This window comes from Lipotes vexillifer, unplaced genomic scaffold (assembly GCF_000442215.2).
Source record: "Lipotes vexillifer unplaced genomic scaffold, Lipotes_vexillifer_v1.1 scaffold88, whole genome shotgun sequence".
NCBI lineage: Eukaryota > Metazoa > Chordata > Mammalia > Artiodactyla > Lipotidae > Lipotes > Lipotes vexillifer.
In genome coordinates, this window is record NW_006779887.1 from 410,628 (window position 1) to 424,119 (window position 13,492).

The following is a 13,492-nucleotide window of genomic DNA, read 5'->3' on the forward strand; positions in this document are numbered from 1 at the left end:
CTCCCATTATTTCAAGTACCTTGGCATCCCAGTTCTTGTTCAGATAGTAGATGCAGGTGATGCAGCGGCCGTCACCGCTGGGGTTGTCCACGTGTCGAACATAACCTGTTCCATTTCCTGGGTAGCAAGCCACCATCGCCTATGGAGAAATCCCAAGGAAGCTGGTTAACAAAGCTGAACCAATCTTCTCCCACCAGTGAACAGCTGAGTAACACAGTCTCCTTGGGTGCCACATGACATAGGTGACTGTTGGCTTCTTAACTTCATGTACAGTACATGAATTTGGACCCTTCAGCGTATATGATTAACGGCCAAGTTATACCTTATGGCTCGGCCCAGTGGAAAGTAGTTCAACAATATTCCCACAATTCTAGAACATTTTGGGCAGTGTCTATGGTTGTCATTAGGATGCCCCGCCTTTCTTCAATCTTTCTTTTTGAAAAAGCAGGTTCTGGGTTCCCACCCTAGAGCCGCAAAATCATAATCACTAGGTTTGGAGTTTAGGGATTATGCATTATTGACAAGTGCCCCTGAATCACCGAATCAATGGCTAAAGGTACTTGCATTTACAAAGAGACAGGAACCAATGACGAAGGAGATAAAGGTTAGACTTGTTCAATAAAATGCTTAGGACAGAAAGAAGAGGGGAGGGTCAATGGAAGCTGTGCCCCGACTTGTCAGCATAGATGATAGTCAGATCCAGTTCATAGAACAAGCCACAGACACATCTTAATGCATTTTTCAATGCTTGTCTTCTTCCTCCTGACAATTATCAAATTAAATGATAACCTGAAATTCTCCTTTTGCCCAAGCGCTACCTGTATCAGTCAGGTGGAGAAATAAAGCAGGAAGCCAAACTAACAATCCTACTAACAATTACTATTAGGGAAATACTATGAAGAGGGTAACAAATCTCTAATTGTTCCCTGGAAAATTTATAGCAAAGAGTAGAAAAAATTAGACAAAGTGTAAAAAGCCAGTTCTTTTCACAGGACACTGCCTTATTTCTAAAATATCTTTGTAGGGATGAGATACATGCAGCGAAGATATTGTCAACACAAGGTGAGAAAAAGGATATCTTTTCTGTTTTGTTTGCTGATGTATTCTTAGTGTCTAGAACAGTTCCTGATGCACAGAAGGCATCTGATTAAATGTTATTTTTTTCTTGGAGGGGAGGGGGGGGGTACCACGGGGCTTGTGGGATCTTAATTCCCCAACCAGGGATTGAACCCAGGCCCTCAGCAGTGACAGAGCGGAGTCCTAACCACTGGACCGCCAGGGAATTCCCTTTTTGTGTTTTGTTTTGTTTTAAAATTTGATAAATAAATGAATGAATAGCAAACAGCTCTTTCTTCTAAACAGTAAGTTTACTTTCTGCCTAGATCAATAGAGATTTTTGTCATTTTAAAGCATATCTTCAAACATACATGTAGCGATCCAGTTCACATTTTCCTTCATAAATGGCAAGACTGTTTCACTGGTAAAATAACCAGTCAGGTAGAGCCCAAACTATTTACACTAGTGGCTCAATGAATCAGCTTCAAAACCATGGGTGCCAAGTCACTCCCAGTGGTAACACGAAGACATGAGCTAGGCACGTACTTGAAAGGCTTCTTGCATACTAGAACAAAAATAAGGCTGAATAGTAACTTGGCTTTACGCTGATCTTAAGGCTTAAATCACCATATCTCTCAAGCATTATATCCCTATGCGGCTAGCAATCCCCATATCCTGCCTTTGAATGTCTAAAATGTCAATGCAATGTCATCTTAGAGCTGAAGTTAGGCTGTGAGCTTGAACATCTTTCAGAGGTGGAATTCTGAGGCTACTGCAATCGAGATTTAACAAATGTTGGTACCACCAAGCAAAGGATGGCTTGAGGAAAGGTGATTGGTAGCAGACAGAAATGATGAGTCTGGCTGGGGAAGGAGAGATAAATGAAGTCGCCTATAATGACTAGGGAATTACCCATCCCTGGAAGCAGCTATTAGGATTATAAGAGCCACCACTGAGCCAATAATGAAAGTCACTTAAGCCACAAACAATTATAGGCTGAATTCCCTACCAACTCAGCCTCTCCCCACTGTGAAGCTCTGAAAAGAAGAAAAAGTACTCCATCAATGCTACATAATCGGGCAGAAACAGAGACACAGATGTAGAGAACAAACGTATGGGCACCAAGGGGGGAAGTGGCGGGGGGAGGTGGTGGTGGTGGGATGAATTGGGAGATTGGGATTGACATGTATACACTAAAATGCATAAAATAGATAAAAACCTGCTGTATAAAAAAATAAGTAAAATACAATTCAAAAAAAAATGCTACATAATCTTATATTCTTAAACAGCTCTACTCTAAGGAAAAGGTCAGTGGTCTGGATGTCTGCCATCTAATTTACTCTGCAACTAATCATGTGATCCCAGGCTTGGTTTCTTTCCTGTAAAAAATGGCTTGGGTTACCCAGCCTCTGATGGTCCAGGAAGATCTCAGACTCTATCTAAGCATCAACCCCAGAAGCAGCAACAGAGTTCTTCAGGGCATTAGGAAGTGCTTAACTGCCTCAGGACTCAGCTTAGATTAAATACTGATAAAAAGAGATACAAACTCACAAAAGTACAACCTTTTGTATGTACTGCTGCATCTATATAACCCACGCATAGAGAAGGAGCTAGCACATTTCAGTGGACTTATCATTAGGACAAAACTCCTAAGTGTCAGCAAAGTATCAGATTGCTTAAGGGAGAGAAATATAGAGAATTTTTCTGGCCAGAGTGAATCTTCACCTTCTCTCCTGGTTCCTGAAACCATAGCATCAAGTTCAAAACAATGCAAGCAAATCACTGTGAGCCTCAGTGGGCCTGTTGAAACTACACAGGCCAATTTTATCAGTGTTTTCTGGACAAGAGCCACAGGAGATGGGTCTTGGCTTGGGCACATTCCCAGTATCTGTTGGGTTTTGACACAGTCTAAAACCAGGAGGCTAAGGATGCGCTGAGAAGCAAGGCTCACTTCAATAACATCATGCGTTTCTATGCCAAATCATGCACGGGGCAGAAACAAACCCCAGAAACTGATCAGTTAGTTCTACAGAGCTGCTATCCAAACCTCATCAAGCCAGGAAGGGATTTAGAGTGTACAGAGGAGGAGGACGCTCCAGGACAATAAGAACATCACCAGAGTACTTCAATGATCACGTGACAAACACGCTGCGCAATAACATCGACACCCAGCAGGAGGAAGTCTCACTTATCACCGACTTTTTATTTGCCAGAACTTGCAGACTAGATTAATATTTGAAATTTATACAAGTTTAATAACATGTTAGTGTGACCTGCAATAGCACATACAATTTAGTCCTATACTTCTATTCTTGGATGGGCAGATAAATCCACATGTCCCCTTATGTATTCACCATCCCTTCCTATGGCCCCATCGTGGACACCCCCCACCCCCTGCACCATGCCCAGAGGCTTCTCCATAGCTCTCTAGCAAAAGGAAATGAGTGGAGAGGGGTGAACCCCTCCCAGGCTCCCAAACTGGCTCTAGACCAGAGATATGTGCTCTGGATACCTAGGCGGCTACGTTCAGGCAGTAAATGTGTAAGGATTCTTTGAAAATGTACACAGACCTATAGAACTTTTTTTTTTTTTTTTTTTTTGCGGTACGCGGGCCTCTCACTGTTGTGGCCTCTCCCGTTGCGGAGCACAGGCTCCGGACGCGCAGGCTCGGCGGCCATGGCTCACGGGCCCAGCTGCTCCGTGGCATGTGGGATCTTCCCGGACTGGGGCACGAACCCGTGTCCCCTGCATCGGCAGGCGGACTCTCAACCACTGCGCCGCCAGGGAAGCCCCAGACATACAGAACTTTGACAGCCAAAGCCAAGTAACAAAATCTGCTCCCCAAATGCCACAGGTGGAAAAGAAAACAGTTTCTGTTAAGGGGTATTACTGAGTTGGCTTCATAAAAAGCCATCTCTCATCAATCCCAAAGGTAAAGTTGAAAAAGGAAAGTCCAGGATTTCCATCCCAGTGCCTAAACAGAATGTTCTTAATTGAAACCAGTTTGATCGCATATATACACCATTTCAAAAAACTGGCATCATTGACCTCCATTGTCCATTCATGGGTAGGAAGGGGATACATCTGTCCCATCCCAGCCTCCGCTCAGATTCACCACTTCTCTAAAAACAATCAACAACATAGATGTTTTATAGAAACGTATTTTACATCACTCATGACTTCAGCGTCAGTCACTAGTATGACTTGATCTTAAAAAAGAGAGTGACGTTTTACATAAAGTTTAACTCAGCAAATTAAAATAGTAATCAAGTCTTATTTTATTTACCAAATTTGCAATAAATATGAATCCATTTTTAAAAATTTGTCAAGAGGAGCATAACTTCAAAGCTGCCAGGTTGAGTGACCTTTAAACTGGTATTTTGGTCCACGGCCAAACGCTAGGCCCCTCTAACTGTGAAGCAGAAATACCAGCCAATCTTGGTAAGGATTTGTTTTGAATTACGAATGGTCCCTAGCAGAGCATATTTTAATAAAATGTAACCTAAACACAGAATAACCTGTACTTAACCTCTTCACACCTCAGTTTTCTCATCAGAAAAATGGGTTTATGAGGATGGAAGGTGATAATCCATAATCCATGTAAAATCCATGTAAAACAGCACAAGGCCTGGCACACACTAAATGCTGCTTAATGTCAGCTATTTTTAAAACTGATGATGTGCATGTTTTTGTCTTCCCCTCCACTGGGGCTTCAGAATGTCTCCCCTTCAGGGATCCGATCCTACTTAAGTGCTTTGTAGCTTCGAACCCAGGGCTGGCAAACTCATATAGCCTGTGGCACTTGCAAGTAACATAAAAAAATTGAAGCCAACCAGGTATATATGTGTCAAAACTCTAGAGTGTGTACTATGCTAACTACAGCTAGGGAATTTTCTAACCTTGGCAATGAGGGGCCGGTGTTACAAAATCTTCAGATTTTAGGATAGTAGCAGGGAACTGAACCGGATTTGTATGTAAACTCTCCTGTATATTTTTTATCCCGATTGTTAAATCAGGGCCACAGAAAAACATATCAGGCTGGATTTTGAGATCACTGTCTGAGGCTCTCCTAAGAGATCAAGCTACTCTGTATTACTTCCTGAGCCACAAGGAGGCACCTTCCCCATTTCTCTTTACCAGGCTCAGATCCTTCATCCTTCAGTGCCATCCACATTGCACAGGCCTCTGCCAAACCTCTCTCCCCTGAAGTCCTTCCCCCATGTCCGCTCTGGATATAGCAGTGGGGGCCCAGGATCCCTCCTCTCTTTACCATAAGACACTAACCACATAGAGTATTAGATGTGTAAAGACTTGAGAAGAAATACACAAGGCCATGCACCTTGTTTAGCTTGGAAAAACAGCTAAGCAAATGTAATAGCTGAAGTTTTCTGGCCAGAAATGGGTCCAATTTATATTACCTAAATAGGACAAAAATCATATGATATCACTTACATGTGGAATCTTAAAAAATGATACAAATGAACTTATTTACCAAACAGAGATAGACTCATAGACATAGAAAACGAACTTATGGTTACCAAAGGGGAAGGGGTGGGGGATAAATTAGGAGTTTAGGATTAAAATATACACATGACTATATATAAAATAGATAACCAACAAGCACGCACTGCATAGCACAGGGAACTCTACTCAATAACTTGTAAAAACCTATAATGGAAAAGAATCTAAAAAAGAATACGTGTGTGTGTGTGTGTGTGTGTGTGTGTGTGTATAAGGGAATCACTTTGCTGTACACGTGAAACTAACATAATATTGTAAATCAACTATATTTCAATAAAAATTAAAAATATATATATAACCTAAATCACTTAAATTCCTACAAAACAATATTTACAACGCATCTTTACAACATTAGTTGCAACTATGCAAAGCTTTCTTCAACAGTTTCAAGAAAATGTCACTAAACAAGAGTTCACGTTGCGGCCAGCCTCTTACAAAAAAGCAAGCTCTCAGTGTGACGATGAACAGCTCATAAGCAGAAAAAGTGCTTTAGAGTCTTTATATTCATTCTCACGTCATCTAGACTGGCATAAAGAAATTAGCTGGAGATAATGTAGGCACTTTAAGGAAACAAGTGTGCAAACTGTCACTAGTTATCTTGGCATCTTGCTTGTTACCTGTCTTATTAGTTAAGAGCAAGCCTAGCTAGTTCCTTCCTCCTAGTGCCCTAGTTAAAGACTGATGTAACGAAATGAGGGAGAAATGGGAAATATGCTTTTGGTGGGCAATAGCAAGAGCTGTGTCCAGCTACCACGTTCCCCTTCCCAAAGTTTCAGCATCTGACCACACAATTCAGAAGATTCAGAACATCAGACAGTTAATATCCATCAGGTAAGTAATCTTGAAAACGAACCCCAAGTTTTTCACTACAATGTCTTCTACTATTCTATTTCTATCCTGGGAACTTCTGCCTTCCTCGTGTGCCCTAAATCCACACTAAAAATTCCTCTCCCTGAACCCACGTACCCAGAACTCTGCTACATATAACCTCACCTCCAATTTAGAACAATAATCATTATGCCCCCATACCTGAACTTTGCTGAAATGCAGGAGCTTCAGTAATTCTGAAAATGAAAAATCAGAAGTTATTGATATACGCAACTCTCAGCTGCTCTGGTGAAATAGGCCTGCTGGTTCCTCCTGATCAGGCAAGAGCATCCTGCCTAGAAGGGCAGGGAATTTACCATATTCACCTGAAAACCTGTCCTCGGGGAGAGCTTTTTCATCAATGCCCCTCCTTACTATGAACTTGATCCTAACTTTGGGATCATTCAACCAACTATCAACAACTATCAAGACTCTGAAACCTTCTACTCAGTTCTCTTAGCTCCTTGAGATTCTTACATTAAAGAGCTGGGCTCCCACACCCACTCTCAGAAATAGGCATAGATGCGCACACACACACACAAGCGTGCATAAGGTCACAAAGGATTCAGGGGCTTGTAAGGTCTAACTGAACTAGCTCAAGATTCTATTTCGGGGGATCCTGTACTTTGTGCATGAACCTGAGTAAATCACCCTGAACTTGAATGAACCACCCTTCCCCAGAAGCCACTGAAACTCTCAGAGGCCAGGAATTTAAGAGACTATTGTCACTCCTTTTCGAATTCTGCTTAATTCCTCTCCTTGGAGGGGATTCAAGCAGAGTCCTGCAATTAAGCACAGTAAACAGGCCCCGGAACATCGACACAGCAATACAGGCTGTTTGGGTTTGGGAAGGCGGCCCTTCCCGCAGAGGCCTGGCTCCCGGCCAGCGGGGTGACGGCTGAGTGACAGGGCTACGTGCGCTGCGTGAGGGTGGCAGCCAGCCCACACCCGAGCACACAGCCCGGCAGCCCGCGGAGGGAACCGGCACGGGAAAGCCCTCCCCCATCATTACCCCAGTCACCAGAGAAATGTACTCAGTAAGGGCTTCCTTGCAATTATGAAATCCGCAAAAGTCAGCCAGGCCCTGGGTTGAGGACATTAACACAAGCATTTAACCGTATCCATTCCACTACCTTCCCTCAAATCGCTAACAACTGCCATTTCCTGAAGACCCATGAAGCCAGGGAGCATTTTAGGGTGGCAATTTACACATATTCTCTCATTTAATTTCCAGGTTAAGGGGAAGGTGAGCAGCGGTCACCTGTCCTGAGTCACCCTGCCCACAAGTCTTCAGTAGAAGTCATTAACCCTGGAAGTTATCATATTGTCCTAGAAGTTACCTTATTCCTACAGAAAAACAAATTCATGAGTAATCCTTAAGGCAATATGGGGGTAGGGACGTTTAACTTCCTTTGATGTGAGAAACAGACTTATCAGTAAATAAAACTTTACATGTAGCTCTCTAAAGGCTTGAGCTGAATAGAAAAAAAGAATGTCTGTGACCGCAGGATTGTCAGAGAATTAAATATGGTCGGCTTTAAATTCTCATCTGGAATGAATCCTAAAATACTTGAGGGAAGCCATGATAACTTAAATACAGTTGGTAAGACAAGATTTTATTGAGTAATATACAAAAATATATAGTTACCAATCAAAACATGTCAAGAAAAATGCCTTGAAGCAACGTTCTTAAGAGAAACCAGGAAACACTTTACTTGCAATTCCCAGTCGCTCTGAGGAGTCTTAATGTGGGACAAGGTAACTATGTTGGAAAAAGAAAAAGTTAAAGAACTTTCTAGGAATCCAGATCTTATATTCACATTTGGATTTTAGCACTTAGAAAAATATATCTGCTGAATGAAAGGAATGACACACAGCAAGTCAGAACTAGAACTCATGAAACTCGGGAGGCACATTTATTTACTGAACAAACATGTGTACGTGCCTGACACTGTTCTATGTGCCTCCCAAATATTACCTCATTGAATATTCATAACAGCTCCACGAGGCAGGAACCATTATTATCTCCATTTTACAAATGAGGAAACCGAGGCACGAGGAGTTTAGGTAACCGGCCTTTTCAAAGCCAGTTAGTCTGGCCACAGAGAGTGACCTCACGCTTTACCGGCGCAGCTTATCCTTTGTCTAACATTAACCGGTTCACCTCTTTTTTGAGAGAACTAAGATCTTCGGTTCTTCTTGAAGTATTTGACTTCTTCTCACCCTCACCTATCACCCTTGCCATAATGATAGAAAATCACAAAATGCAAAAAGAAAGAAAGAAAAAAAGAGTGTCCTTGGTGTTGAGTCTGTGAACTAAAAGCTCCAGGGCAGTCAAGGGGGTAGGGGGTAGGGTGCAGGTGGGGTTGTATTTCAACAAAAGCCCAGAGCAAAGGAAACTGACTCAGTCCTGCAGCAAAACACTAGTTGTCCAAGTTGCCTTTGATTGGTTATTCCCACTGCAGGACAAACTCAAGCCAACTCTAAGCTCTGTAGCCCCATATCTGACTGGGATGCAGTTGGTCAGCAATCAGTCTTCTCCCCAGGCTGTCTTCCCCTTACCTCGGGGTCTGTGGAAGGAAGTCAGCCTCTCCAGGACCTTTCCTTTTAGCTCAGGTGAACACCAGCCAAGGTTTTCAGACTTTTTCAAAGTCAGAAAGCAAATGACCAATTAAAAAACTTAAAGGAAATACAAAAGTGTATTTCCCTTGGGAAGGCATCTGGTAAACTCCAAGGAATCCCAGGGATGAGACAAGTTTTCCTTACTCAGGTGCAAAGCTTATTCAGGAGACTCTTTTTTTTTTTTTTTTTTTTTTTTGGCGGTACGCGGGCCTCTCACTGTTGTGGCCTCTCCCGTTGCGGAGCACAGGCTCCAACGCGCAGGCTCAGCGGCCATGGCTCACGGGCCCAGCCGCTCCCCGGCATGTGGGATCTTCCCGGACCGGGGTACGAACCCGTGTCCCCTGCATCGGCAGGCGGACTCTCAACCACTGCGCCACCAGGGAAGCCCCAGGAGACTCTTAACTCCACTACTACCACATTAATTAGAATTCACTGAGTACAGAACTTTCTAATATCAAGTGAATTAGAATACGCTGGATACAGAGCCACTATGGCTTACAGGAGGGGTGATATCTAGAGGACCACTCAGACACGTGAAAAGTAAAAGTCTCTTCTGAGAGAAATGTATAAAATACTTTGGGGAGCAGCAAGGGGGCTAGAAATAAAGGAGTTGCCTGGCTCTGAGTCTAGGGGGCAGCTATGGTGAATGTAATTGTACCTATGTCCCTTCAAGATGGGGCTCCAAGAGAAGCCCCATTTTACAAACGTGGAAACTGGGAGAGACAAAAAGTGACTTAACGGGACTTTATAGAACTAAGCATGGTCTTCCCACTGCTAAACACTGCTTCTAAAATATCAGGAAAAAGTTGTTCACTGAAAACAGGTGCAATTATTTCCAGAGTGACCATGAATGAAATTGTCTTCCTTCAAGATAACACAACAAAGGATTCTCAGATGATTATCATGGCGTATCAAATAGAGGCTCAAACTATATTAACTGGGAAATCAAAGCCCTCCATGCAGAAGTAGGAAAAGGCAAGTGCCAGCTACTCTCCAATCTCTACCCAGTAAAACCTTTGATTACAGTCAAGCTGGATTCGTGTTTCGGCTTTCCTTCCCCAAAGAGTCCCACACCTCAGCCATCTCACCCTAGAGGGTCAGAAACAACCCTAGGCTTCTGTGTGGTGTTCAGTTAGCGCATAATAGCTCCTCAATACTGACAGAATCATTTGTTCTTTTCCAGTTTGTTCCCACCCCAAATCACTACGATGCTCTCTTGTTCTCACTGGTGCCTTGAGCTTGCACTCCTTGCCAGGCTGTAGGATACAGGGGAGCAATACTGCGCAGATATTAACAAAGATTGTTCCCCTCCATTCAACGCAACAGGAGAGAATCAGTTCCAAATTATACTCCAATTCTGGTTCTGGAAAATTAACTTCTATTGGAAAAAATAATAGAAAAATTGTGTGAGTTGTGTGTGTGTGTGTGTGTGTGTGTGTACTTAACATGTTAATGTGTTTTTCTCAAAAATTTCCCAAATGAAACAAAAACACTTGCATTTTTTAGTTTTAGCAATGAACAAGCTCAGATCTGATCAACTGATTGAACGCCTAGTTGCTCACTGATAGAGAAACTCTAGAACATGTTAACTCAAAAATTTCCCAAATGAAACAAAAACACTTGCATTTTTTAGTTTTAGCAATGAACAAGCTCAGATCTGATCAACTGATTGAACGCCTAGTTGCTCACTGATAGAGAAACTCTAGGAAGATAGAGCACCATCCCCATTTAGCCTCCTCATATTCATTTTATTCAGTGGTTCTCAAACTTCAGCCTGTATGAGAATTGCCTGGAGGACTTGTGAGCTTCTGATTCACTAGGTTTGGGGAGAAGCTCAAGAACATGCATTTACAGCATGTTTCCAGATGCTGCTGCTGCTGCTGTGGCAAAGCAAGAGTTTTTGTGCAATGCCTCACCCTAAATAATAAAAGGTCAAGGGGAATTAGAATTAGTCACCTGCACTAGTTAACTTGGAGAACAGGCGGTGGTGGGTAGAGCAGGAAGTGAGAGGAATTCCTATAGGGCAGTTTCTGGCATAGCCTTTGCATGGTGATTCCTGAAACCGGCAGGAAACATTCCAAGTGCAACTCTGTAGCATTGTTGAGGATTACTGTCCTGTCAGCGCTGGGGTGTGACTGTGGATAGAGTCAGATCTCTTCTTCAGGAATCCAATCAGAGGCACTGAAAGCACCTATTTGCCCTCTCAAATAAAATTATAGTCTCAATTTTCATCGAATTCCTTACCATATGGAGGTAGATTTATATTATTGTACCCATGTTATAGATGACAGTGAGGCTCAGAGAACTGACTTGCCAAAGATCACAGTGAGACAAAATAAAATGTAAAATGTCCACCCCAGTGCCTAATAAGGTACTGACCAAATTAAGTTCAAATATAAAAATAAAAATCGACCTTGTTCCTAAAGAAGTGGAGATTAAGGTCCTGAGATGCTGCCTGCCACGGTCTGAGCAAGGACCAGAAGCCAGGGTCCTAGCCTCGTGGTCCCGGGCTTCTCTGAGGCAGACCTCTAAGTATGAGCTGCCAGGATCTGATGTGACTTGGTACTTTCTAGGGCCAAGCATAGAGTATCAGAACTAAGAAAAAAAAAAAAAAACCTTACAAAGCCAAAGTCCCTCCTTTGAGATGGTCCCTCACAGCCTGTTAATGTAATAAAATAGTTAAACCCTTTAGCACCAAATTAGGGAAGAAGCTGTAAAACCTTTCTTTCTCTTTTTTCTTTTTTGGCCTAACAAAATATTTATAGCACGAATGGATAAAGAAGTTGTGGTACATATATACAATGGAATGTGGTACACATATACTCAGCCATAAAAAGGAACGAAATTGAGTCATTTGTTGAGATGTGGATGGATCTAGACACTGTCATACAGAGTGAAATAAGTCAGAAAGAGAAAAACAAATATCGTGTATTAACACATGTATGTGGAACCTAGAAAAATGGTACAGATGAACCGGTTTGCAGGGCAGAAGTTGAGACACAGATGTAGAGAACAAATGTATGGACACCAAGCGGGGGAAACCGCGGTGGGGTGGGGATGGTGGTGTGCTGAATTGGGAGACTGGGATTGACATGTGTACACTGATGTGTATAAAATTGATGACTAATAAGAACCTGCTGTATAAAAAACCAACCAACCAAACAAAAAAACAACTAATACTAAACTTTCTTTAGGTTATTTGTATGGAAATACGTTAATATGAATGTTACAGACATTACATGAAATTTCTAAAAATATATATGTATATATTTATAGGGTTTTTTTTGACACCCTGACATCCTTAAAATCGAAGTTCCTTTTAAAGATGAAATTAAGTCAACAGTAAAGGACTATTGGAGGCACTAAAAATATATATCAAGCTTAACAGTCTCTGCCTTCAAAGAATTTATAAGTACATGAGGGGCGGCAGGGTAAGCAGCAAAGAAATCTACTGGGGTGGCCCGGGTTGAGCCACCCAGAGTTCTAGGAAGCAGAAGGGAACTTCACGGAGAAGGCAGGAGGATGGATTTTTGAGGAGAAGACAATGGGGAAGCTTGGTTTGCTGGGCACATCCGTTTCTAGCACTTCAGGGATCTGGAGGGAAGGAAGGCTGTCAGTGGGAGATTAAATGTAGAAAGGTCAGATGGGGTCAGACGTGGAGGGTCTTAAATGGCACGCTAAATTCACAGCATATACGGTGGACAATGGGGAGAGAGCACGGTTGGGTGTGTTTTTGTTTTTGTTTTTGAAGCATGGAGACTGCTTGATTAGCATTGGGTTTTACACTGCTTAACACCTGCAAAGCTCATTAAAATGGATCACAAGGAGAACAAGAACCAAGGGCAGGTGATTCCTTTTTTTTTTTTCTTTTTTTTTTTTTTTTTTTGTTTACACGGCCCTCTCACTGTTGTGGCCTCTCCCGTTGCAGAGCACAGGCTCCTCCGGACGCGCAGGCTCAGCGGCCATGGCTCACGGGCCCAGCTGCTCCGCGGCATGTGGGATCTTCCCGGACCGGGTCATGAACCTGTGTCCCCTGCATCAGCAGGCGGACTCTCAACCATTGTGCCACCAGGGAAGCCCAGGGCAGGTGATTTCTGATTAAAGTAGGTATCTTTAAAATACTTCCCTCCTCAAGGATTTCTACTGTGAAAGAGAAACAAAATTTAGTTTTTTTAAAAAAGACAAAACTTAAGGTTCCACAGGGAGCCTAAAATAAACCCTCAAAAAGCCAAAACAGCACAAAATAGCTAAATTTTGACCAATAATATTGCACGTTCCTGAATGAAACTTCAACGTTTAAAACAGTTTTGTTTACCTACTCCAAACAACCAAATTAAACTGCAAAAAAATATAAATAGAAAAGAAGCCATCCCCAAAAAAAAAAAAAAAAAAACTCACTGCCAACTTTGTGTGGGGGTTTGGGATT

At 42.4% G+C, this 13,492-nt stretch overlaps 1 protein-coding gene across 1 annotated transcript in view; it reads right to left on the minus strand.

Annotated features, from left to right (window-relative positions):
• EGLN3 (egl-9 family hypoxia inducible factor 3) overlaps positions 1-13,492 on the minus strand; it is a 27,974-nt gene that overhangs the window by 5,535 nt on the left and 8,947 nt on the right. Inside the window, exon 2 of the mRNA XM_007453028.1 lies at positions 20-139. Within this exon, the coding sequence (XP_007453090.1) occupies positions 20-139 (120 nt within the window). The remainder of the gene's footprint in view (positions 1-19; positions 140-13,492) is intronic.